This window comes from Bombus vosnesenskii, unplaced genomic scaffold (assembly GCF_011952255.1).
Source record: "Bombus vosnesenskii isolate JDL3184/JDL3185 unplaced genomic scaffold, Bvos_JDL3184-5_v1.1 scf7180000013267, whole genome shotgun sequence".
Lineage (NCBI taxonomy): Eukaryota > Metazoa > Arthropoda > Insecta > Hymenoptera > Apidae > Bombus > Bombus vosnesenskii.
The window spans coordinates 7715073-7742698 of NW_022882927.1; the positions used below are offsets into that span (position 1 = coordinate 7715073).

At 37.8% G+C, this 27626-nt stretch overlaps 3 protein-coding genes across 10 annotated transcripts in view; 1 reads left to right on the forward strand and 2 right to left on the reverse strand.

The window, feature by feature from the left end:
* The window catches only part of LOC117230665 (protein roadkill), a 126438-nt gene extending 105257 nt beyond the window's left edge, over positions 1–21181 (forward strand). For 4 of the 7 annotated variants that reach the window (XM_033488335.1, XM_033488330.1, XM_033488336.1 and 1 more), the window contains 7 exons: positions 4970–5114; positions 18844–18980; positions 19603–19754; positions 20032–20171; positions 20251–20428; positions 20569–20890; positions 21037–21181. In XM_033488335.1, the coding sequence (XP_033344226.1) occupies positions 5037–5114; positions 18844–18980; positions 19603–19754; positions 20032–20171; positions 20251–20428; positions 20569–20890; positions 21037–21181 (1152 nt within the window). In that variant the 5' untranslated portion in view covers positions 4970–5036. The remainder of the gene's footprint in view (positions 1–4969; positions 5115–18843; positions 18981–19602; positions 19755–20031; positions 20172–20250; positions 20429–20568; positions 20891–21036) is intronic. The other 3 variants (XM_033488332.1, XM_033488331.1, XM_033488333.1) reach the window with 3 other exon arrangements.
* A 3164-nt stretch (positions 21182–24345) lies between these two features.
* On the reverse strand, positions 24346–25596 carry LOC117230673. Of its 2 annotated transcripts, XM_033488355.1 has the most exons (4): positions 25283–25596; positions 25104–25208; positions 24740–24893; positions 24346–24538 (listed from the first exon to the last, which is right to left on the reverse strand). In XM_033488355.1, exons 2-4 carry the CDS (start codon positions 25172–25174, stop codon positions 24434–24436), a joined length of 330 nt encoding a protein of 109 aa, XP_033344246.1. In that variant the 5' UTR covers positions 25175–25208; positions 25283–25596; the 3' UTR covers positions 24346–24433. The 2 variants fall into 2 exon arrangements, with proteins under 2 accessions (XP_033344246.1, XP_033344247.1); XM_033488356.1 differs by lacking the exon at positions 25283–25596 and having other exon boundaries at positions 25104–25262.
* A 104-nt stretch (positions 25597–25700) lies between these two features.
* On the reverse strand, positions 25701–26950 carry LOC117230672 (huntingtin-interacting protein K). The gene is made up of 3 exons (XM_033488354.1): positions 26735–26950; positions 26366–26473; positions 25701–26249 (listed from the first exon to the last, which is right to left on the reverse strand). Exons 1-3 carry the CDS (start codon positions 26915–26917, stop codon positions 26154–26156), a joined length of 387 nt encoding a protein of 128 aa, XP_033344245.1. The 5' UTR covers positions 26918–26950; the 3' UTR covers positions 25701–26153.
* Between the last annotated feature and the right edge of the window lie 676 nt (positions 26951–27626).

Consider the following 27626-nt stretch of genomic DNA (forward strand, 5'->3'; position numbering starts at 1 on the left):
TATTCTCGTCGTTTCTTGGAACTGATTACTCAGAACCAGCATCTAATATTACATATGTAAAATAAACAAGTGTATGTTAGATATTGACGTGTCACTCGCACCCAATGGAGGACAAAACATAGCCGAAATTTCCTGGAAATACGTTTATTCTCGTTAATCGATCGCAAGATGATTGCTCCCTATAACCGATCAGCAAAGCGTTACCCTATTCCTTCCACGAACTACACTCACGCGTGCATAGAAAAAGCGATCTGCGAATCGTCGTTGCTGGGATGCGGTCTCTCGTTTCCCACAAAATCGGATCGCCAGCATGCACACGAGCGGTCACGTTCCCTCCCACCCACGCAACCTACGTTCACCTGGCTTGAAACGTGGAATCACGATAAAACCGTTTATCTTTCTCTCGGCAAAATGTCGCTCGAAACACCGCGCGCCCCGAATATCGGCCCTCTTCCTCTTTCGTTCGACGCCTCTGACTGTATATCTAGCGCAAAAGCAACGTGGGAGTAAAACGTGGAAGTGAAAGTTAGAGCGAGGCAACATCGGTGAACGGGAGGGACGTCGTGCAAAAGGCGCCAGTTAACATGTCGACGGATAAGAGGTTTAACGAATGGATGTATCACGCTCGCCTTTTCAAACCAGATTTACGCTACTCGCAGCCGAATTTTGCCTCTTTTCTTTCTCAGCTGTTATTCCCGCGTGTCGTCCAAACGAATTGTTCTTTCTCCGTTTTTGTTTGTTAGGCGATTTTGTCAGCGAATTGTCGTCCCCTTTGTGTCTGGACGTTTCGTTCTGGCAAAGATTAACATGGAACACCTGTGGTTACGGAAAGAAGCCTTATCGTTTAACGGAGCAACGTTCGAAGAATAGAGAAATCAAATCGGAAGTAACGCGATATCTTTATCTCTGTTATTTTATGTTCTCTTTTATTTTATGTGACACGCTAAATCCACACGAATTTTGATCTTACGTACATTATGGCTGGGTAATTTATCGTCTCGCGGCTTTGTCATCCTATGACTCGCTTCACAGCTTCATGAATTTTTATAGAGATGTTTATCGGCATTTTAATAATCCCGTTTGTCGGCTTTGCATGTTCGCCAATAGATTTATCTCGAATATTCTCATTTCTTAGTTTTTATAGCCACGCTGCGATGAGAAATGTGATAAATGTTATGATTATATTGCGACATTTAAGAAACTAGGAGATTCAATCTCCAACGCGAAGGAAATGCAGAATACTTTCTCGAATTGTCTTTAGTCGCGGCTGGTGAAAATTTTCGGTCGTTTCTTTCATTCTGTCGCGTTTACAGCGAAGTAAGAGTAACTTAATCGCGAGATTTCTCTTATCTGCACTTTTGCTGCTCGCAAGCAGCGTGTGTTGGAAAGTGAAAGGGGGGAAACGAGGCTGTTTTTCGTTTACCAAGCACTCGTTGTATATCTTCCGGAAACGGAGATACGTGTATCTTATCGAAGCATCGAAATCGAAGCAACAAATACTTCCGCATTTCGAATGTCAAAAATATAGTGTATTTGTCCCAAAACATAGCTATTCGATGATTTATTTCTATACAATATCACAGTTTGTAGTAAGTTTGTATCGATATAATATCTAAAAATTTCAAATATCCTATAACTCGTCGTAGTTCATAGATTCGAAAGATCCGATCGGAAGATTGGAAAATTTCAAAACGAAAATCGAATATTTTGCGGTCTTCTGCGAAATTAGAATTTTCTGATGAACATATTCATCCAAAAAACAAGGACTCGCATAACGATTCTACGCAGGAAATGCGGTCTGTAAGATGCAAGAATCGCTTATCGCAACGTACTCTTATTTTTTTTAGTATCGCGGTTAATCGTATGCGCGGTTGAAACACTTTTTCCATTGCTACGTGAGCGCCCGTTTGTTGAACAACAATTTAACCGTATGTAGTTCACCTCCATACCTCTGAATGTAACGCAAACGGCATCCGTAAGCCGAAACGTTGTCCTTTGGAAGGGGATAAATACTGATATTAATCCATCCGGTGTCACGATCATTCACAAACAGTTTTATTCGATCCTCTGCTAGTTTCGAGGGGTGTGTCAACACTGAGAACATTTTAAAGGAAACAATTTTTTCAACGTGCTATTCATCGTTTTATTTACTTCGCCACTAAATTTGGTTAAATCAGACAATTTATTTAATATATCGTCAATTGCTCGGTGTGATTTACTTCCGTAAGAAATAATTCTGACTAGACAGCTTATCATAGAAGAATAACACACTCATTGAATTGAACTTAAAATTAGTCATCTTCTTTGTCTTTTTTCCCAGCGATTTCAGTGTTTCTTGAAGTATATAGTAATTTAAGATTCTTAGTTATAATGCTCTATCTCTATATCAGAAATTGTTTAATTATTCTGTATTTAAGTTACGTTTTAAGAGCGTACGTTGCATTCAGAGAACAGATTCTTTGGAAACTTATCGAATTGACACACCTTCCTTCTTTTCTTAAGTCGATATAATAATAACGTTAGTAAAATTCGATAGTAAAATATACGAATATCAATGTGATAATAGTTAATTGAATGTATAAAGTCGAACGTGTGGCTAATTTCGGGAATCAAAGATACACGTTGCAGTGTGTTCGGGTATAAACGGTTTTCGATTGAACTGACAATCTGCGTGAAACATCGATGATTTTTTATACAAGTTTCCATCTTCTTCTTCTCGGTATCGCGTTTACATCCGAGTTGTTAAGGGACTATAATTATCAAATTAAAGATAGCACGACGTGATAAAAAGCGTCGTAAACTAGGGAAAAGAAAAAGCGTCGTTCTACCTTCGTGTACCTATTATCAGCCTCGAGTGGCACGGTTTGAGTATTGATTTCCAGAAATAACGATACCAAACAAAATTACTTCGTATTGTCGTGATTCTGGAAAATAAACAAGGTTCCGATTTATTAGTCAATCATTGTTATGTAATGAGCGTGATTACGTTTAAAGGTGGTGGGAAATTAACCGATAAAAAGGAATAGAATGGACGCTGAACAACGCGATTATTCGTTTTAATGGCGATGATGATGGTCGTTGAGAAAAGTGGCTAAAGAATGGTAATTTTTCATCCATTTTAATAGCTGTTTGTAGGCGCAGACGATGATTAACAATTACTGTAATAGCTTTTCGTAGATTAAGAATCTATTTGGAGGAATCGAGGTAGCAATAGAAGATTCATATACTCGGGTTTAAACGTTAAATGCCACATTGATATGGTAATACTATTCTCTTATGACGCATGCAAATTCCTCCACATCAATATATTTTCTAGGTCTGTGGGCTAAACTTGTATACTACGTATTACAAATCGATACTCATCAATTTTCTTTCGTAAATCTATGCCTCGATACGATTAAACCTACCAATTAATATATCCATCCCCGAAGCTTTCCTTAAGGATCCTTCAAAAATCCTATCATAAATCTATTTTAATAAATATTCTGTTTAAAATTGATGCAAGATATATGCTATTCGACAATGTTTATATTTCGTAATATACAAGCGAAACTACACTTTCCCGATGCTATTTTAAAGCGCTTACCTAATCTCTGACTATACCGCGATACAGTTCGTTCGGCGTCACGGAAAAGAATGCCTACTAGGAAAAATGCAAGGGTCTCGTGTCACGTCGATGAGGAAAATTCCTTCATCGTCCTTTGTCTGTTATTTCGCGCCTTTGTACTTAGCGGCGTGCAAAAATTTCTGGTTAGAATGAATTTTTAACTGTAATTTTTAACTATTCGAAAAACGATAGCCGAAAGACTTTTAAGTAACATCGAGTAATACGAGGAGCGCGATAAGCAAAAGATAATAGTATACAACACGCAAACGCTGTTATTGTATAATGTTACTTAAAATTCTTTCAAAATATCGCTTTCGAAATATAAAGCGAAGAATCTATTTGGCCCCGAAACTTTCGCGCGTCACTGTAGATATAGGATATAAGAAAAAAATGCAAAACACTTTAGCGTGACGTACTCGTCCCAGATGTCACTGAAAAGATATAAAAATATTCGGCCCGATACGGACAGAATCACTCGTTGATTCTCGAAAATATTTGATTATCGTAACGTTAACAAGTGTCCCGCTAGCTCTCGGACAAGATAAACATATAAATTATCACTTGTGTATGATATTATATAACAATATAGATTAAAAATAAAGTACGAAAAGGCAGGTTTGACGTCTATCCAAAAAATCAAAATATGTAATTTCCGCTAAAGGCAAGCGCTAAAGTGCAGCGCAGAAACGACAGCGACGCTCGATCGTCATCGAAGGTTCGATGCGATTAACCAACCTGACCAATCCGCCCCCGCGGTTATCGCGTTAACGTATCGATTGACCGACCCGATAAGGGTTAAAAGGTTAAGACGAGAAGTCGCGTTGCGACCTCCGCTCGGCTAGAGAATCGAGAAGCAGGTCCGATGAACCTGCGAGGCTAATGTACTCGACTCGATGATGCTCGAGTAGTTCCGTACTTGGCGCACGTGAGCACCATCGCGTGCCCTGCATACCCTTCTTTCATGCTTCTTTTATTCGTCCTACCCTCCCCGCTCTGCGGTTCTCCGTTCTCCAACTTCCTCCAACGTTCAGTCCTCCTTCCTCGGTCACCCCTTTTCCTCGCATCGAGCGACTCGTGTGTCCCTCTTCGTAGTATAATGTAACGAGAGACCCGTTCACACGTGCCTTCCATCCAATGTTCTTCGTTTCAACAACAGAAGAAATTCTTATGGTTCTAGGAACGTTCGGTTAGCGCTAGAATTACGAATGGTTAAAATGCGGAATTTTCTTTCAGGAAACAAAAATAAAACAACACGCAGCAGCTAGTGTGATCGTCACGTGCAGCAACCCCAAAGAGCGCGGAAATTTTGCGGAGACCAGGACGAGCTGAAACTAACATGAAGACGATTTGTTCGTGTTGCAGACTTGCGGTGAGCGACTGTGCGCCTCAAACGTCGCGGGTCAGCTCAAACTTGCACAGCAGCAGTAGTATGGCAGTAAGCCGTGTACCAAGCCCTCCACCACCGGAAGTGAACACCCCTGTAGCAGAAAATTGGTGTTACACGCAGGTACGTATCGAATAATTCTTTCAATCGAAAATTACCTCGAATTGATCGACGATAGAATTAAAGCAAATTATTGCAAATAATTAGCAATTAGTTTCTGACGAGTTGTACTTGTAATAATACGATTATATAAGTTCTGATTTTTAGAATCTTAGAGTATATTAGGAAGTAATATATATCGTCAGCCTTGTGTGCATAGTGTAACTGTTTTTAATGATTCTTACGACTCGAACATGACTGTTGCGAGAGCAGTGTCTTGTTAGTGCTACCGACAGGGCGAAGCCAATCTAATTGCAGTTTAATTGGTCGTTAGCGATGACAGTGAGCTTCAGTAACAGTTGGCAGAGCAGGGTACTCGTAGGGACCATTTGTTACCGTGTTTTGTATTCTACATGATTGGAATAAGACCGTAACTTTTAACGGTAGAAATATCTTTTAGGTAATTGAGGATTTCTCATGACGTTAACGAAGTTTTCTCGTATATCTCACAGAATGTCCGTTATAAACGTTAAGCCGTGGACTAGAAAGAAGTGTTTGAAGTTACGTTAGTGAGGATTCGTTCGATTTACAATTTAAGCATTGTAATCAATCGGTCGTAACCCTGTGTAATCTTATTTCCTGGTGAAAGGAAGATATCTATCCAAAAACTTGAATGATCTTCGTTCACGTGGGTCGATCTCAAACATTTGCTCCGAATATTCTTCCTTCGCATCTCCGAATTTCTAGATTTCTTTCTTCGAGTAAAACTCCCAAATCTCTGGATCAAACTCTTCTCACTCGCTTAAAAATCGCTCCCAAAACACTTTTACGATACAGGTACTCCCCCAATTCGAACCACGCCATTCAATTGAAGAGGATCGAAGAAGATGAGATTCGATGGAAATCGAACATACAGGTATCGGAATCCACGTCAACGAGTTGGCCGAACAGAACCCTTGGAAATACGTTTTGGACGTGTCAAAGGGTTCTCCTACTCCTCTAGGTCAATTTCGTCGTCTTCGTCGATATCATCCTCGTGGTCGCGCGTGAGAGCACGCACTCCTGACGTTCTCGTTCTATTTTTACTGCTCGTCCCCTCGCGATGTGAATGACCTGCGACTAGATATCCCGCTGCTCCCTGCCGCGATCTCTAACTCGCCTGTGGAAACGTTCACTAGCTTCCCCGCGAAAATTCGTCACTTCGAGGTACTTTTTCTCCCGATATAAAAAGCATCGAAAATTACTTGGACGGTTCCCGAAGCAATCCTCGACGTTTCGAAGACACGAAATCGGGCAAGGAGGATCGTCGAAGCGGAAGTTGGAAACGATGGAAGCTTGGTATCTTCCGTTTCACGATACTAGTCTTTTAGGTGATTGTAGGAATTTCTTTTGATCGAACATGCCAGAGATTCGACTTAAAATCATCTGGCTGGATCCTCGATCAATTTTCGATACTTCGAACAGGTGAAATCGAGCGAACGAGAATTATAGAAAATAGGAGGTCGATTTTCCTTGTCCTTTGAACAAGAAGATATTACAGAGATATTAGATAGTTCGTTAGCTGTAAAGTTTACCATTTTAGTTTAGCTATAAAGTTACCTCTCGTCAGAAGGAACTTACTGCGAAGTAAACTCCAGTGTAGCCGATATAAATCTTCGATGGATGGAACCTCTGGGGACGTCTGCGTAGGTCTCCTGGGAAGGGGCGAGGCATACTCGTAGATTGGTTGCGGTAGGATGTGGTCGAAGACGATCGATTTTGGGTGCGATTAATTAAGTACGACAATTTACCATTCACATTCAGCGTGTTGCAAAAAGACACACTGCACTGCGTTAGAAGATAAAAATATGTTAGCAAATGGTGATTGACATGCTATGAGTTTCAGGATTCTAACTATGCAATAACTATGTAACATTTTTACGTCCCTAAATAAGAAATTTAAGCATCCAAAATCTTAGATCCCTTTTTTATCACTTTGTATATCTGGCAAATAATATTCGGCAATACGATTTAACATCTCGAACGAGATTCTCCCTCGTGAAGGAGAAACGAATCCGCCATAAAACTCTCGAGGCGTTATTTACGTAATGCAGAAGCTACCGAGGTCGAATTCGAGGGCAAGATTGCGATCTTACTTTTTCTTCTGCTTGGTAAGGGGAAGAAGTTGGATGATTCGAGGCGAAACTGCAGCACTCGAAGGAGTAACTCTCGGTTTTCAGGGAAGACGCGGGGTCCCCTTGCCACCGAATCGAAAGTCGATTCGTGCTCCAGTTAACTTTCGTAATGCACGCGGCGATTTCGCCTCGTCAGCCGCCGCGGAGCCTGGTGCAGCAATCGCGCGAGCTCGCGCGCTGAATCTGTCGTAACACGCCGATCGATGGGCTCGATAAAAGCGTAGAAAGCGTTGCGGCACCGTTTCCAATTGCTCCCTTGCTCCAACGACTCAGGGTCTTCCCTTAATAGCCAAGTTTCAATGAAGAATTGGAATATCCAAGAATTAATGAGAATCGATTTTTCTTATTCGCGAAACAACTGCTTCTATATTAACTGGAAAAACGCTAAAAACCAACCACTTATCAATTAATCTACGATAGATCTATTTTATCCATTAAAATCGTATTTTTAAAATAACCTATAGCTTTTAAAATAAGTTGCAAAATACCTTTACAAAAATTCACTGGAAATTAATTCGTCAACTCCGCTTTTCCTTAAGCTATTAAGTTCCGTTAAGGAAGAATCAGCTTATCGCAGTAAATTATTCCTGGAAGATAAAGCGAGGACTCGTCTAAGGATGGCACTCATCGTCGTCGAAATCCGCTGGTCGCAGCTCTTCCTGTTATTCATGGTACCGTACCACCACCATCTCCGCAATCTTAGGCTTTTTCGACTACTCAGACTGTTTTTCTATCCGACACGTACCATTTCCTGTCTTTCGCTCGAGTCAAACTTAGATTCGCCGTTTCTTTGATCCACAGACTGTAGCAATTTTCCACGTTATTATTCCAAGCCTATCAGATTCCTCGACTTATAACTGTTTATATTCTTGCTCTGTTCTACACGAGCTAGACTAGTACTAGTCATGAAGCTGATTCGCAAGCCGTGATAATTTTTCTACGATTACACTGTTGATCTAACTTTGCCAAATCATCTAACTACAATTACATCACATTCTTTTACGCTTTTTTCATTTCAACCTGTCCATTCTGTTTTTACCACTCGACATCCATTATATCTTTTTCGATTTTCTCGACCGATCGTTGCTCACCAACTTATCCTAATTACAAAAATCTATATCGCTCGTGTGTGTATATATATACACACAAATAGCCAATAAATTTTGTAATTTCCTTCTGAATCCGTCAAATCCCCTATAATCTGCATAATCAGCAATCTACGAATTCCAACAATGTTCTACTATCCCAATCGATCTAAGTTCGTCAACTTGCCTCATTAAAGAGCAACCTAAATCACCCACGCGCCTCCAACCTACCCATTCAATTTCTTAATCAAATCTCGTCCCACTCGACATACATTCATAGAGCCGGCAAACTTGTTGGCTTGCCGAAAAGCTCGCAACCCCTAACAATCTTCTCCATCTTCATCCATTCATCCACCTGTAATTCCACGAAACATTCAACATAAATTCCCCTCGCGCACTCTCAACTTGTTTTTTTCCACCGACTCGTCACCTAGACGCGAACCCCATATGCCAGAGCCATTATCACTCGTTGCCTTTCATTTCCACGTCGTTATCTCGAGGCACGTGTTCCATTATATCGTCAGCCAACCAGCCAGCCAGCCAAGCTGCCTCGTCTCGCGGTGAAAATAAGTTCGCGAGAAGGGCTAAGCTCCTCTGCTCTTCATTCTTTTTCTTCTTCTTCTTCTTCATTTTCTGCGTCATCCTTTTCTTCCTCTTCGTCTTCGTCGAAAGAGACGTCTCCTTCTACTTTTGTTTGATTGTCTTCATCTGCGTTTTCTTTGTCATATTCTTCCCATCTATTCTTGCCTTTCTCGTTTTCTTTCTTCGTCTTCTTCGGTTCTTCCCTCATCCTATTCTTCTCCTCCTATTTTTACTTTGCCTCTTTCCCTTGCCTCTTACCATCTTTCTTTCGTCAACTTTTTCTACCGTTTCTTCGTCATCGTGTTCTTCTTTTCCTATTAGAGAGCTTCGTTTATTATTGCAATGAAATTTTAGCCGATACTCGATTAAGCGAATTCCTGTTAATTATTCCACTCGTGCAAACACGAACTCCCAGAACGAAAAATCGTTAACGAGTAGAACCAATGAGTTGCTATTATACGAATTCCAGTTACCGCTCGTCCTCTGATGGATTCCGATAAATGAAGTTCCACTGTATACTCCCTCTTCATCGTCTCCACCATATTCGTTCTCTTCCTCCTCTTCGTTGTCTTCTTCTTCTTCTTCTTCTTATTCCTCTTAGATAAACAAGCTCGACAACGTTTCTCGGGAATTTCGATTTTCTCGCGGGAAGATCCACGATCGTTTACCTCGTGCATGTTCGACCACCGTATCCAGGACTCTACCGGAAGCCTCGACTTGGTCTGCTTGCTGCTCGAAGCCGCGTACGCCGCTCCCGTAAACGGGCACGGGTGATTCAAGGCCGATCGTCGACGATCGCCGGGTTGAACGACTCCTGGGGGCGTCGACCGGGCCACTATCTTCGTCTTCCTTACTCCTCGCGCTCCAACGTGCTGTTTTCTTCTATACGGAAACGGCCAAGACGATGAACTTTGTGCCTCTGTGTTCCTTACGCCTCCTCTATCGCGGCAGATCCTCCTCGACGCCCAGAACTTTGCTTTCGACGTTTCTTCAAATACACCGATCGCTGCCGGTCTTTTGGCCAGGCTCGCTTCTGGTCCGGGTTTTGTTCAAGAGGGCGGCGAAGTTTGGGTTTTATCGGCAGCGATCGAGAATTCGAGGGTTGGCGTGGTGCTGCGAAGACTCCGAAGTTGGGTTTCGATGAGAGTTTTTGAGAGAATTGACTGAACCTGGGAGAATTTTTGCGTTGTTCTCTTGGAGTTTAGAACTTTGAAATCGACACGTAGGAAAAATAATAAGGATGTTAAATACTGGAGGAACGGAAAGGATAGAGACTAGAATTTGTTACGAAAGCGACGGGAAAGTTCCAGTTAAGGGTGACGAAAGTTTCAGATATTTTGAAGTAGAAGGAATGGGAGATAGAAATTAAGCGAAAACGGCGGAATAACGGAATTAGAGTCGGGGACTTCGAAGCAAAGAAAGTGAAAATGAAGTTTTAAGCATTTAAGAAGTAAAGGGATAATAGGAATTTAACCCAGAAATGTGAAAATAAAAGATAGAACCTGTGACTTTAGAGGATTTTCATTATCTCAGACCATCTTCCAAGCTCAACTTCCATCGAACATCTTTCATAATATCTTCCATATTCTCCTTTAACATCTTCTAAATCGTATTCCGTTTACACGTCCGACATATTTTCATCCAATAAATTTTCAATGGAGGATCTTCCGAATTAAGTTAAATTTCAATCTCTCTCTACTCCTGTTTCAAGAAAATCGATATCGAACGCTCGCGCTCGCGAACAAAGGTACCGCGCTTCTCGTCCCGTAATCAGTGGTCGATTGTTAAAAAAACGAGACGTCAGGATTCGCGTAGACGACGAGTATTGCGAGCTTTCCGTTTCCGTTTGAGTGGCATCCAAACGTTTTAACAAATTTACGAGCACCGATATAACCGATGGCTGGTGAATCCCGCCGGTGTGCTTCCACCTAAAGAGCCTCTGCAGAATGTTATTTCATCTCGAAATAGACTGGAAGTCTCTCTCATCTCGTTGATGAATTATTTCGATGCAGTAGAAACGAACTCGATTTACCGGATCTCCTCGAGCGTCGAGATTCCATCTCCCGTCTAATCGTCGCGTTCGTGTCACCTTGAGTTTGAGGAAAAATCTAACACGGCCTCGACTACCGCCGTGTAATTGCGAATCTTCCAAAGAAGGATTCGTTGGAAGATAGTTTATGTCTCTACTAGAACAGAGGGATATAAATGGTGTATCGGTTTTGGTCTGACGGAACGAAAGAAGAGATGGATGTTTCTGCAACAGTGATCAGTCAGCCACCGATCTTTGACCTATCTCGTTCATGAAACACGTGATTCAAGGACGATTATGGATGATCATGGCGAATCGAATGACTCACAGGGGCCATCGAGCGGTACAATTTTTCTGGTTCCTCGTTACCTCGTTCCGAGGAAACGGACGAATCATATCGATATACCTCTACTCCACTTGCCAAGTTTAACAGTACTCGGACCCGATTAACAGTATTCTACAGCAGGTCGATGCTAAGCATCTATTCTTATACTCTTCTCGTTCTTTTTCTTTCTTTCGATGTCTTTTCATTGGTACCTGGCGATACATCGACTCACACTGATAAGTGAAAAATGTTAGGAAGATGTAAAATCTTATTTAAAAAAGCTTGTCAATGTCTTAACGATATGTGTCGATGTCAAATTATCGATACACCTTATCCGTATAGTAGCGAACTGTCTATAATATTTCGATATTATCGATTCTTCAACGGTATCGGTGTATCGATGCGGATTCAATTTATCGATACCTATCGAGAACCTTATCGTTAATAGCTCGCCTAACTTATCGTTACCGCAAATCTGACGTAACGAATGGAGAGAGAGAGAGAGAGAGAGAGAAAGAGAGGGAGGGAGAGAGGGTCACTGTGCGGATCACGTGATCTCAGTTAACGAAAGGAATACACATGAACTCGTATTCGAGGGGATCAATCAAACGTGTAGGCAGGTTTGGATCATGGCCAACACGTACTATTACGTTTGAAGATACGGAATTAGATTGGGAAAATAATGTTGCTCGATCGAAGCGGTCGCGTCGAGATACGTCTATACCCTTCTTTCTTTATATCGATCGAATTTCCCGCGTTTTAGTTAGCTTTTATTTAGCTTATCCTTAGTTTTTAAGTAGAACGTCGTATTTTATATATACATATGTGTACTGCAAACAAATTTTAAATACAAAACAACAGGTTGTTTAGATTTGTTTAAATATATTTCTTTTGCTACGTGTCATACATGTACTCGCTTGTGGGAATTAGAATTTTCTTCCCGTTTCCTTTGTTGTTTTATAATTTTATAATTTTGTTGTTCGAAGCAGATTATTACAATTATACTAGAACATTAGAATAATAATATAAGACTGATTTTGCTCAGTTCTTGACATGTTAATCTTTTTTCGTACTTTGACAGTAAGTTAAGGGAACTTTCCGCTCATCTAAAATTTTCCTCTAGCAACTAGCATGGATTACACATATGGTATGAAACACGTCTAACGCTAGTTAAAGCGTCCTTAATCTGTACACGTTATGAACTACTATCACTACCTTCGAGCATTGCAACTTCACGATGCGAAACATCGCTTCCCTTTTAAAGTATCGACTTAACTGTTAACACTTTGATTCGTCGCAAAAAAAAGAAATTCAGACTAGTAGAATCTTCTGTAAAACAGGTTTTGTTGTAAATATCGCTTCAATAGTTAAAGTGACTCGAAGCGAATTCTTTACGTAATTTTTTACTATTTATGTCTTCTTTTACTCCGTGAGAAAGAATATCGGCTTCAAAAATATACCGTTTATTTTTATGTCCTTTGTTCCAGAATAAAACGGAAAATTAAAAATAAAAAAGATATTAGTAATAACGTGTAACAAATAAAATACAAGAAAAAGTATAACGATTAAAGCATTCAATTAACATCTTGAGATACGGAAGATCGAAAGACTGTAGAAAGACAGAAAGCAGATAATTTGTTCACGGTTGCTAGAGATTATCAGCGATCCTTTGAAGACGTGTCTTCGATATCTGAAGGTTGCATCGATTATCAGGTTCAAGTACGACTTCACGCTACAAAGCGTGGCTTCTTCTTTGAGCTACTGACGTATAGTAAGTCGGAAGCAAATGCACTGATTGTTCAAATTTTCCATTCGATTCGATTAACAAATAATTTAATTCTTATTCGCATAATTCTATTCTCTGGTTGAAATCATTTCTTAAACCGTTATCATCGAGTTGGAATTATTATTTTTTATTTGTTTCCCAATTATTTCCTATACGTGCATCTTACGACGAATGTGTCTTGTCTTTTCGATATTTAACACACAAACATGTGCGTTAATGTCGCTAAATTCATCCGAACGAATCCATGTTTCTATGGATCGAACGGTGATCGATCAAAATCTCGAGCTGTCCAGCTCGACGAATTCCTCTGCTCGTCTAGACGAGCGAACAGCTGAAAACGGCTCACGTGGTGTGCGCTGGGTTCGATGATCCTCACTTCGGCGTGACCTTCGCTGGCTATCCCACAGGTTCAATGCACGCTTGTTGTACGTGTAATCTCGTAACCAGTTACGTCTTACTCGAGCTCGGAAAATGCCTCTTCCTCTTCTGTATTGCTCGTGAAACTCGACCTTTTACGACTCTGCCCCGCATTGACGTTCTTTCAACCTTATTGCTGACCACTACTACAGTCCGCTTCTACTTCTACTTCTGCTTTTACTTCTGTGAGAAAAACTCTTATTAATGAAAGGTCTACAATTAACTTTTTACATCGTTATACTAAATACTTTCTTTTTCTTTATTCTTTTTATTTTTTTTTTTTTTTTTTTTGTAATACATTCACTTAGAGTAGACTTTACTATGTCTCGTTGATTACTGATAATTATAATAAGGATCATCTTTCCACGATGAATGCGTTATAATAATTGCACAGCACAGTAGCTCGTTTTACAAGATTGCTAGTACATTTATAAGATTGTGAATATTTATGACTATGTTGGAAACGATTCGCGTCACGACTCGAGGTTTCACGAAGTAATCATTTTTCGATCACATTAGCTTCGTGCTTTTTTTATAAAGCCGATAAAACATAAGCTGATTTGATCTGTATAGAGAAATATAAAATTCTATTTCGAACGATTGTGTACGATTGTTAATTGTGAAAAGATATGTGTGGTAGAAGCTAGTGCTTTTTCTAATCTCGATCAAAAAAGAAATGACTTGTCCCAGTTGACGTGAATTATTTTGTATTTATATACCGACCGACTGATATACCGTAATAGAAAGGCGTATATGATATTGACAAAGGGGTGAACATTTATTTTTGAAACAATTTTCTCGATTGGAAGAAAATTTTGCATCGGCATCTCTTCAGGATGTAATATTATGTACAGAATGAAACATAATACAATTTTTTTATAGAATGTCATTACTTTTAGAAAAATGTTTTTCTACGGTACAATTAAATCAACTTTCCTGTTGAAGGAGAAAATTTTCTATGAAAAGTCTTAATTTCGTCGTCGTATTAAAGGCCATTAATTTCCATATTCCGCAGAAATCGTGCATTGTTTTCAGTGAAAAAAAAAGCGATCGAAGAAAGACGAAGAAGAGGGAAGTGACTTTCACTTCGTCCAGAGTCGTTGCGCTGACGTTTCTCACGCTTCCCTTTGTACATCGATTTGTCGATTCTTCGTACGATGGTTTTCTCTTTCGCGGCTTCGCTGTTTCGCATTTTCTTCGCGGAAACCGGCCGTTTAACGAAGTAGACAAAGTTTCGAAACGAATCTATGTTTCACGCCGCATTGCTTCGCGATAGAAACTGATAATCGCCTGTTCAAACTGATTATCCGTTCTCTAGACGGTTGTTAGCTGTCTTCGTTTCTATCTGATCGCTAGTCAAGAGTTGTTGCCTATGTTAATTAACCCGATCGATGCGATATTTTCCGGTTTAAGAGAAAATCGACCTCGTGTATCGTATCGGATTGCTTCAACAGGCCAAATATGCAATCTACGCTTGCTTCTGCATTATAAATTTTAATCGTTACCCGATTAGATGAACCGATACTAACTGAATTTATCTAAACGCGAAATTCTACTATACTTCTACAACAAGATCCGATTATGTAAACTCCAGTTATACAAAATGCTCGTGTCTATCCCATAAACTGCTCCGCAGATCCATCTCCTACAAAGTCCTACTGTTATTTCATATATTAATAAAAATAAATTTTAAAAATCACAAAAAATAGCGATAGCCCAACCGCACACGTCGCACTTCGCGTAAGTGCATATAACGTTTTATTTTCACATGAACGTTTATTAGCACGAACAAGCCAATTATCCTGCAAAACTAACATCTTACGATCTTCAGAAAAGGAAAAAAAGAGCCAAGCTTAATTAATCCATGCAAAAGCTTTGAATATTACGACAGATAACAATTGCTCTCTATGTGAGAAAACCTCGAACGTCCTGGGGAACCTCCAACAGCACGCATTCGTTGTCAATGACCTATGACGTGTGAATCTGTTTGCGTGATGTCGTTTCCGTAATAAAAATTTCATGGGACTCCGATTCGAGCCGGGTTTCAAGGGTCCCTAACGGCATAGGCCGGTGCCCTGAAGGCCGTAACGCGGACCGCGATAAGCGATAAACCAACAGGCCAACTAGAGAAATAGATTTGGCTTCGGGCTCGGCTTCGTTCGCCAAGGTCGTGTACATACGACGTCAGGGATCATTGACTCGTAGGGGCTCGACCTCGGTGTCTTCTTCTTCCTCTTCCTCTTGTCTTCTTCGCCTATCTCTCTTCGGTTCACGCCTTCCTTTTTGGTCTCCATCAGTTTTCGAGGTCGATCACTAAGTATGATATGAATTTTTAGGTTTCTTTTAGGATGTTTGACTAACTCGGCGTGTGTCCTTAGACAAAGTACGCTTCTTCGAAGCGTCCTTCATTTTTTTTTTTTTTTTTGCAAATCACCCATGGTTCTTTGACGTAGCAACCGAATTTAAAAAACAATTTAGAAAGTAATTTAAAATTTTGATAACACGTTCATGGTCCATTAACTACGAGACCATCGAATATGCAGATTACCAATAATTCTCGACTGGAATTAATAACATTGCCCGCTGCGCGAATTAATAACAGCTCAACCTTTTGTCAACTTCTTTACAAAGGATAATCGTCGATTTTAGGCTTTTGGTAAGAAACTTTCTGCCATTCTTTAATTTTCCCCTTAATTCATAATTTAGAGCTTCTCTCGCAAATCATTGACGATTATGAACTCCTTCTGGCAAACCATCGATAATGTTGCTTTCTTCTTAGAATAGTGATCCTAACTTTTACTTGTTTAAAGAAAAAATAGCGATTTCAAGTTTCTAGGCAACTTCGTGTTATTTAAAGTTCCCGTGCGCAAATTGTTGCTGATTCACGCGGGGATCGATTTCGAACGGAAGTGGATGCACGCCTGGTCACGTTTCAGAACGGAAAAGAGGTAGCCGATCGATTGTCCGATCGTCGAGTATGTACCGCTCGCCACTTTTCTTCCTCTGTACGCGTTATGCAATTTATATTGGTTGAGTTGCTGTTTCAATCTTGTTTTCGTAGAAGATTATGCAATCTCTAGGAAATAGGTATTCTTTTTAACGGTTAGGCGATTAGTTATTATTGTAAAAACGAGTCTGCCCCTTTAGATGCCTTGTGGTTTGGAATAAATTTCTAGCGAGTGGAATCTTTTCAACGAATAACAACACGTTTCCTAAATCATTTGACAATGTTAAATTTCGTTTTTTCTTAGCAATTGTCACGCAATTCTTTCTCATACTCGAACATCAGTGGTATTCTTAACAGAACTGATTATTTGGACGATTCTGATAAGCTCCGAATTCAGTAAACGATTCACTGCATTATTTTCATGTGTACGAACTGTGTGTTTCGTAGCAACTGCTACCCGTTGCAGCACACCGCGTTTCTTGCTCATCATAATCAACGCCTACTTGAATTCCTATGAATGAATTGACGCATCTGACCCTTCTGGAATGCAATTTTCCATTAAGTAACCTATTTCGTAACCGACAGGTTATTAAACTCCCACAGTTTTCATCCTGGTCTTCTTCGACTACTACGATACGATAGTCCCTAAAGATGTAATATAGATATTAATATTATAATTAATAATGCTACGATATAAATAGAAAGTCTAATAGTAACAACGATATGTTTAATAATACCGCTGTCCCCTAAAGTATAATTAAAATTTATGTTAATAAAAAATTCATGTGAAAAGTATCAATATTTAATATGTCATCAACGTTGTGAATGAAAATTCGAAGAACATCGGGATAAACTCTATGATCATCCTCTTCCTCCACGTCTATACATATTCTCCTTATCATCCTCAAATTAGCATATGCATAATTTAACAAGTCACATAGAGCAATGGTAACGTGCATCGAAGCGAACGCCGCAAAGGTTAAATCCTTTTTTCTACGCGTTTTTTTTTTCTTTCAAGGTAATTACGTAAGAGATGTAAGTTCAATTCGACCCTGGCTCCTTCTCTCTTTCTCTCTCTCTCTCTCCAACACGTGCATCCGTACTTGTAGTACTTCTCGCGGCTCGTCTGCTCGCTACTTCAAGGCCACGATCAATTTAGTCGTAGGAACCTTCGACGTTCCTCTCAAAAAGAATCTCTGTTAGCTTTTTTTCCTCTCTATTTCCTTCTTCCTCTTTCTTTCTTCCTTTCTGCTTGGGGCCACGCGACGAAACTAACGAAACAAATATATCCGAGGACGTGGAAACCATTCGACACACACCTATACGCATACATATAGAAAAACAACATATATAGTAACTTGCAAAAGTTTCAGATAAATATCTCGCTGGCCGATTATCGTAGGCATATCGCGGACAATAGACAGCGAAAAAGATCGAAATTTACCACGTTTTTCCGCCGCGTGCATCCACTGGTGGTCCGCGTTCGAACTTCTTGCTTGAATTATTCGATGTTTCGTGTTGTGCGCGACCAGCGTGTCTCACCACGAGGTTTGTCATAATCTGAAAGCAGACGACGTAAAAAAAGGTATTCTCCAATCGCGGTCGATAAGAGAGAAATTTACCACGCAGCTTGAAAAAATATATTAGTGGTATTTTTTATTTTGGATTTTTTTTTTAACTCGCAATATAGCTTTCAAGTATGGTGCTGGTAACGACGTGGAATGATTGTTTTAATCTGTTTGTCTGGTCAGAAGTCATTGCATACTTCGCGATGATACTTCGCTTCGTAAGAGGTTTTTCTATATCGCGGACTTAAAGAATGGAGTGGTAGTGAAGGTCTTCTCGAGATTACAGAATCGTTATGTATATTTTTCTGGATACGACAGAGAATTAGAGTGCATCTATGTAACACGTAGTTCATGGTATCTATGCTTCTCGATACGATTTACGTAGAAATACGTTATTGATCTTCTAACAGAGAAATCTTTTGTTGAACGAACAGAGGAAACTAGGTTTGAAAAATTCATATTACGAAGAGGACATTGCTTTGTTAATATCTGGCGGACTAAATTATCTAAAAGTTAAATGCGTAATTCTCTGTAAATAAGAAATTATCTCGAATAAACACAGATGGCGTACAATTATCGATATCCTCGTGTTAACTTACACCCAATATCCGATCGGTAGTTTTACTTTTCGTTTCAAGCGTTTGAAAAATGAAAGTTATATATCAGTTCAATTTATCGATACTGAAAAGAAACGATTCAAATTATTACTTAGACGTTGTTAAACTTTATTAAAAAAGAAAAAAAAAAGAAAAGAGGTTGCTCGTATTTGCGTAACCCTTAGCGTAGATAGATTAAGGTAGATTCCACGGGATACATTCTGACGTGGTGTCGCATTTGAAGGTCTTATGTGCACAGGTGAAGGTGGTTAAGTTCAGCTACATGTGGACGATAAATAACTTCAGCTTTTGCCGAGAGGAAATGGGAGAAGTACTAAAGTCGTCCACCTTCTCAGCAGGGGCCAACGATAAATTAAAATGGTAAGATCCTAAAGATTAAGCTCGTTTATCAGACGTACGACACGTGTCCAAAGATGTTCGTGTTACAAATCTATTGTAAAAAATCATCCAGACAAAATTGTTTAAGATCCTTTGCATTGCATACCACGCCATTCTCCCCGTCTTACTTCTTAATCCGTTGTTTCTTTTTCTCTTTTCACTTCTCTTTCCTTTCTTTTTTTTTTTTTTTGTTTCGTTCTACGATGTCTTTCGCTGTTACGTTAACACACGGTACGCGCATAATAACGTAAGATAACTACGTCTGGAATATTCACAATCCTGTTATCATAATGCAATTTTTTTATCTAGCTTCTTTTATTTGCTTGTGTCGTTTAATGAGATATGTCACCGTGAAATCAGAGAATTGCAAAACTTTGTACGATCTCTGTATACCTTCCTTTTGTCGGCATGTCATGATAATATTTTTTATTTGAATGTAATAGCGAAAAAGAAAAAAGAGAAAATAAAAAAAAAACGTCGTATTTCACGAATGCATGATCTTTGTTATCTACCGATGAAAATAGCGTACATATAAATGAAATAAAGAACAACACGTTTGGAAGATTGGAAAAAGCAAATTTATATTAACGGCAATTGATTTTAGGTGCCTAAGAGTGAATCCTAAGGGTCTGGATGAGGAGAGCAAAGACTACCTGTCTCTGTATCTCCTTCTCGTTTCGTGCAACAAATCTGAAGTCAGAGCAAAGTTCAAATTTTCTATTCTTAATGCCAAAAGAGAAGAAACCAAAGCAATGGGTAAGTGATGAACACGTGAAACGGATGCAATGCAGGGTATTTTAAAAATTTCCACTAGCATCTTAACTGTGGACACTATACCATACAATGATAATATTGTGCAATTATCTTCTGTGCCTTGTAATTTTCGAAAAAGTTTCATGGTCTTGGAAACAGTATTAGAGATTCGTGATAATCTTAGTCTGTTTCCAAGCTTCCCTAAACTTAATTCGTTTCCGTTAGAACGTAGTCTATGATCGTTCAGAAATGATAAACAACGGTGATTTTATACTTTCAGAGAGCCAACGTGCTTACAGGTTCGTCCAAGGTAAAGATTGGGGTTTTAAGAAGTTCATTAGGAGAGATTTCCTTTTGGATGAAGCCAATGGACTTTTGCCCGACGATAAACTCACGATATTCTGTGAGGTATATACCTTTGTATGTTACATACTTAATACTTGTGCGATTTACTAATGTTTACCGTGAACGAAATCTATAATTCAGCGAAATGTTACAGGTCAGCGTAGTGGCGGACAGCGTGAATATTTCCGGGCAAAGTAATACTATACAATTCAAAGTTCCAGAATGTCGATTACCGGATGACCTTGGGCTTCTGTTTGAAAACCAAAAATTCAGCGATGTCACGCTGACAGTGTGCGGAAGGGAATTTCAGGCGCACAAAGCCATCCTCGCAGGTAAACTAATTTCTTCGTTTACTGAGATTATTTCCCAAAATTAGTATGTTTGCTTCTGATAGAAAACCGTACGTTTCTGCAGGACGAACGTTTCTTCGGAAAAATAGATGATTTTTTCATTTTATAATCTTATCGTTTAGCGCGAAGTCCCGTTTTCTCGGCGATGTTCGAGCATGAGATGGAGGAAAGAAAACAAAACCGCGTGGACATCACCGATGTCGACCACGAAGTGTTACGAGAGATGTTGCGGTTTATATACACCGGAAAGGCAGCAAATTTGGAAAAAATGGCGGACGATTTACTAGCTGCGGCGGACAAATACGCGTTAGAAAGGTTGAAAGTCATGTGCGAGGAAGCATTATGCACGAGTTTAGCAATCGAAAACGCAGCCGACATCCTGATTCTCGCTGATCTTCATAGCGCCGATCAACTCAAGGCACAGGCCATAGATTTTATCAATACGTAAGTATTTGTTCGGATAAATAACATATGTTCAATGTATTCGCAAAACAGTTTTTTTCCTTTTTTTGTTGTGAAACAACTGTACAACTTAAGAACTGATAAGAAAAGAAAAATATTTCAATCATTTTGTTCGATCTGTGTTACAGACACGCGACGGACGTGATGGACACAGCAGGTTTTAAATCGATGGTGAACTCTCATCCGCATCTCATAGCGGAAGCGTTTCGAGCGTTAGCCACCCAACAAATTCCACCGATCGGACCGCCCAGGAAGCGAGTGAAACAGAGCTGAAAACAGTCACCGTTAACTCCGGGCACGACCTCTACATCGCCCCCGCCTATTCTGCATCCTTCATGACTTTTTTGTGTACAGTGATACAAGTAGTGCTAAATAAATGTTTCCTAGTGCGCCATCATCTGGTCCACTTGAAAAGGAACTGCGACGAGAACTGTTCTTCATTGGTTTTGACCGATAAACGTATCTCTCAAACAAGAAATACAGTGTTGCAACGTTGCAGCGGTTCAAATGGCCAGCTCCAGGCGAGAAACGCAGTTAACCTATGGCTATAGACTTTGTTGTAATTCGGTGAGATCGTCGACGTTAGAAGAAGCCTATCACATAAAATGGAGAGAGAAGTTCGAGCACTTGTACACACGTATATGGAAGATAATCTGGAAACAAGTAAATCATGATGCGTTTATCCCCAACTGGTTGGGAATGGTTTGGAGAATTTTTGGTACTTTGCATTGTGCGTCTTATATTAACGTTACGTTCTCGTGCGTGAGAGAAACATGTGTTTTTATCCACCGACACGCAACACAATCATGTCAGCGATTTATCAATGCGCATCATTAGGGTCTCGCAATGGATTTGCTTTCGTTCATAAAACGAAAATAGCTAGAAGCGCGCATACCATCTATGTATTATGAAAAAGACATCAGAAGCAGCCAGAGGACCAAGGCGAGATTGAAACTCGCTGAAACATTACTACACACATATACACTCACACGCGAAGAGGGAGGTATACACATGATGCACGAAGAAAGTTGTGATAGACGTCGATCAGACGCTTATAAGAAAAAGATTTTGTTCCTTTGTCGAAAAAATATGAATCAAACGAAATGCCCCTCGCTTGTTCGCCGTGTACGCGAGCGACAAGAATAAAATTAGATATGTTTATTACTGATATAGCGATTTTTAGTTTTAAATGGAAAAAAAGAAAGCAAAATGGAAACGTCGAATTCTTCCAAGAACGGAGAAAAAATGATTCTAGTTAGTGTTTTTTATGATCTCTTTCTCTCAGCATATACGACTACTACTATGATTACTATTAATGCTACGCATTCTGTGCCCCGTATTTTTGTATATTTTTTGTCTGCAGATACCGCCCCTTGTCCCATCCTCTCTGCGGCCTTTTTCTCTATGTCCCTGAACCCTCACCCCTTTATTGCTAGGCACAGTTTGTTTTGTTTTCTCGAGTATTGCATAGTAGACGAAGTGATAGATTCGAATTATTATTATTATTATTATTATTATTATTATTATTATATTATTATTATTATTATTATTATTATATTGTATTAAATTTAGGGTTGTCCATAATTTATCAAATTTTATGTTGATTACTATTGAAATGTCTATCGTATTCGTATGCAGGATGTTCTATATTAATTAGAAGTGATACAAGAATCGCATTAAATGAAAAGATGAAGTCGATGAACGCGTTATCAAAAAAGAAGGAAATGACGAAAAAGGAACAGGAAACAAAGAAAAAGGAAAAAAAAAGTTAAAACAAATTGTATAAAATAACAAGGTTAGTCAATTACATAGTACGAGAATATTAATCGTTTTTTGTGTAATTATCAAAATCGCAAAATTATGTGGTCAATGATCTGAATTATGGGCAACCGACAGAATACGTAAAACAATAATCATCATTTAGTACCGTACTGGCTTCCTGATCCTCCGACCTAGCTTTACCGAACGTTTTAAATACAAGATATAAATACCTACCATTACAAAGAAGTAATGATATCGAAGATTTAATGCCATACATGTTCTGTGATAAGACCACTGTAATTAACCGCAATTGTATCACAACCTTTCTAGAACTTTCTGACGATCCTGGCAGCCAGTGAATTTATCTTTTAAGGAAACGGTCGCTATATCCGGACAGTCCCAAATCTAGCGTCCCTTTCGATTTTAAGGTTTTTACTGTACATATCTACTGTATTTTATAAGAACTGAACCGAAACGGAACCATACTTTTAATGAAGGGTACAATAATCAACTATAATTTATTCTATTTTACAGACTGTGCTAAACTCATGTTCCTTGAAACACACTAGCAATGCTTTAAGTAAATGTAATGTAATCGCGACAAATTAATACGATTAGATTATATATGTGTATCTCGTTTTTGATCTCGACACGTACATACACTTACCCGTACCGCCTGTCGTGACGCCGTAACGTATCTCTGTCGAGATTAAAAAAAATAATGAAAAAAAGAAGCAACTCCTATGGAAAAATAGTTAGGGAAGATTTTTCCACCGTTTTTTACATGATGTTTATTTCCATTATAGTAGGTTATTAAGGCTTACGAAGGAATAAGTCGATGAAACTACTAAACGGAGGAATGAAAATAAGTGTAAAGGAAACAATGAAATATGTAAGCGCTTTAAGGAACAGATTTTGGCCATGTGTGCTCGCTCAGATTTTAAAGATGTCAAACAAAAAAAGAGAAAAGAAAAAATTGTCTACGTCCATTCTAATACCCATGTTCTATCTTTGGGACTGTGCGGCGAACAAAAAAATATCTCATGAAACTCGTAATGTTGAATGTCTTTTTCCTAAAAACGCGAAAAACTAAATATTAATACCGTACGACAGTTCGAGAAACATTAGATGCAATTCTTTTTGAACCAATCTGCATGAGCGTATGACTGGATAATTTGATAAACTAAGTACAAGTAAGACAAGTGTTACCTCATCATGAAAATCAGCATGTTCGTGTCGCACTAGCTACTACTGCGCTGCTGTCTGATACACTTCCATTGTATATTGCATTTAAACTCGAAGAAAAAAAAGAAGCTTTTTGTAACGAATAGTTCAGCAGTGGTAGCTTTTCGAAGTACATGACTGCTGTTCATCGAACCCAGCTCATATAAACGTTCATTTTTCCATTTACTTTAAGTCATTGCACCACATCAAATAAATGACATTTTCATTATATAATCATGAGAATTTTACGTGATTTTCATTATCCCTCGACATGTCGCTTATTTATTTAATACATTTCAGTGTTTGTTTCGAATATGTCAGCAGATGGAAAATATATATATAAAAAAATAATATTAAATGCAATGATATAGATTCGTAATAAAAGAATTTTTATTGCTCTCTCTCTCTCTCTCTCTCTCTCTCACATGAAATAAAAATCTTATTTAGATATCTTATTTGTAACTAATTCAGCTCCTTCTTAATTAACTGAGACTAAATTAGATATGAGACATGATTACAAATACGTGACTACAAAATGTGTTAAATATAATTTGTGATCGGAACTATTTGATTACTCGAATGTGATACTCGTTTAGATTGTTGCGAACTTTCTTGATAAACTGGTGGTGCTTCGAACATAGATACCTAGAGAACACAAATAAACGTAAAATAATATGTTATTACGCGACAAAATTTTTATCTAATCTAGATTTTTATCTATCTTATATTTTACTATAATGAGTAACATACATTAGATATGTACAATTATTTTCTTCGCGTTCGATTGTTTTATTTCCTTTTTTGTGCATTATATTTTTTTGATTAATAGAATAGAAATGAACATACGCTGTTCAATGGCGATTCATAAGGAGGAGGTGCACTGCAAGCTGCATTATAAGACGGTGGTCTGTCCACTGATGGTTCATAAATTGAATTAGATTGTAATGATCTGCAATCTCTATTATCACTGGAAGCAGCACTATATCTCTGATGAGTATCCCTGTAAAGTGTAGAGTCTAATTAATGATAATAAAAGCGATATTAACGTCCAGCAATTTTGTTTATTCATCAAATAGATGAAAAAGATAGATAAAATTTAGGCTATTCTAAATTTTAGAACTATATTACATTTGTAGAACTAAATCATAGCTTCAAAAATCTACTAGAATTGGTTTACAAAATTATTTAGATTTTAAGGCATAATTCGTACCTGCTATAGGTTCTGCAATATATTAAAATTGCGAAAAAGAAACCAAATACTAATAATAGAAAGATGACCATTTTCGTCGCTGTAATCGTACTCCAGCCTTTATCCCTAAAAACAAGTTAATTGATATAATATAAAAAGTTCATATATGTGTGTAAGTAAAGGAAAGGAAATGACCTTACCAATAAAGATTACAATTAAGGTATGTGCAACAGCATGGAAATTGAAGCGCCCCCAGAAGAAGATACAAAAATAGAGTGAATTTGAAGCTATATATTATTTTTATATTTTATTAATTTAATTATAGGTAATTATAGGTATTTAACTGAATTATCACATACACATGGCGATAGTGTTTGTGATCCTGTTTGGAAACAGTACTTTTTTATCATATACGGAAAAATGAGAATGTTTTAACAAAATAAAATCTGATGTACACCTGTATCATCACTTAAACAATTCACTGTGCACATGTTATATATAAAAAAAACATAAAATAATCTGTGCCCCTGAAAATTAAATTTAGATACAATACAGGAATCTAATTTATTTCACATTGTGATTTTCAACTAAGAGATTTTATTGCACTGATTTCCCTAATTTTCCAAATTTTATTGAAATTTTATTGAAAATTTGTTAGAAAAGTATAGATACACTATAAATCTTTCAACCTTTTGCAAACAAGTAAATACGTTACTTTGAGCTAACAATCAACACCTTGCACATATAAAGGCTATAATCTTATCATATGGTAACACACTGATAACACATACAGTTCCAATTATTTTATCCTGAGATATAATATATTCCCCAATATATTCTAATTGATGTGTCCTTAAGAAATGGTATAAATAGGTACATGAATAAAAAGAATGTATGTATATATATATATATATGTGTGTGTATATATATATACAGGATAGCTTAAGTATATTTCGCAATATACACGAATAAATTATTAATAACCCAAAGTGATAACAATCCCCAAGTCCATATAATTTACAATAAAGTTGATTCTTATGTCAGTGTTTGCTTGAAATTGATGCTGTACAGTCAATTTGTTAATGTAATTAATGCCTCCACAATGTTTCCACTATGTTCCCTGAGCGTTTGTTCTGCTACGTTTCGATTTATTTCCATTTCTTTCATCTGGAATGGAATGAATTTAATATTAATCTAATTAATATAATAAAATTTTCAACATATAATAAATAGATAAAAATTAATTAGAAAAGAATATTAATAACAATTATCAAATATCTTACAATAAGATCTACGTCTTCCTTTTTAATAGGAACTTTTAGCAATTCCTTTTCTCTCGCCTTCTTCTCCGCAGCTTCTTTATTCCGTCGATCTCCGATTATGCTTAACGCCTGTAGTATACAAATCGTACTGAATGATTGCAACTTATAGTTATGTGCGTGTTGTGTGTATACAACTTTTTATAGGTTAGACTTAATGATTACATATTTTCGAACAATTAACTTATAAAAATTAATATATACTCAACAAAGGAAAACAGGAAAACTAATTTTTAACATGAAAGATATAAATTTTCATCATTGCCAAAGAAACTTAGTAAATGTTGTTGACAACCATAAACACGTGGAATATAAGATAATAGAAACACTTACACAAGAGAATCCATCAGACGAGGATATTTCCTTTTCCTCCGCATAATCTGTAACTTTTTCGAGATCTGCCGCTCCGCTATCATACTTTGCTGCCTTTTTCTGTGATTTCTCCTGTTGTACTTCATCAGAGTCACCATTTACATCGTTATCCGCCATTTTTCCCTTTTTTAAAACGTACTTCATGCTCTATAGACGATTATAAACTGCATGTGATAACTTCACAGTGTGCAATCTAATCTCTTCAAAAATTTTCAAAACAATCATTCGCATCTGATTTGTTATAAGATTTGTTATGTTGTTATTATTTGTTATATCTGATTTGTTATATTTTATTGAAAAATATTGATTATAAATTGTTGAAAGAGTTAGTAATTCCATGTCGAGCTGTGATTTAATGCATTATATCATTGTGTTCTGTTAACATAGAAGATACAATTATGACTTACTAAAATGTTACATTTATGAAATATAAAATCATAAATTTGCTTATTTACATAAATCATGCGTAATTTCATATACCGATGTTTAATTCATTGGTCTTTGTAACATCTTTAAAATATCTTTGGAAGAAATAATTTAATGATACATATTTAGAATGTTAATCCATAATCAAACATAAGAAAACAACAATAATTACTCGTAAAATGTTTATTCAATATGTATTACATTTCCTCTTTAACTAACAAATATAAAAAATTACAAAATATTTAGACTTATTTTAATTTGTCATGACAGTAGACGTGAGAATCACGCGCATAGGCGCGTAGAAAAGGCGCAAGACTGCAAAAGAAGTTAATGTTAGTCTCATGCCGCCACGTGAAGTATAAAAAATTTATGATTTTTCTTGATCTGCAGAATGTTCAGTTTCAAGAAGAAATAAATATATAAGATC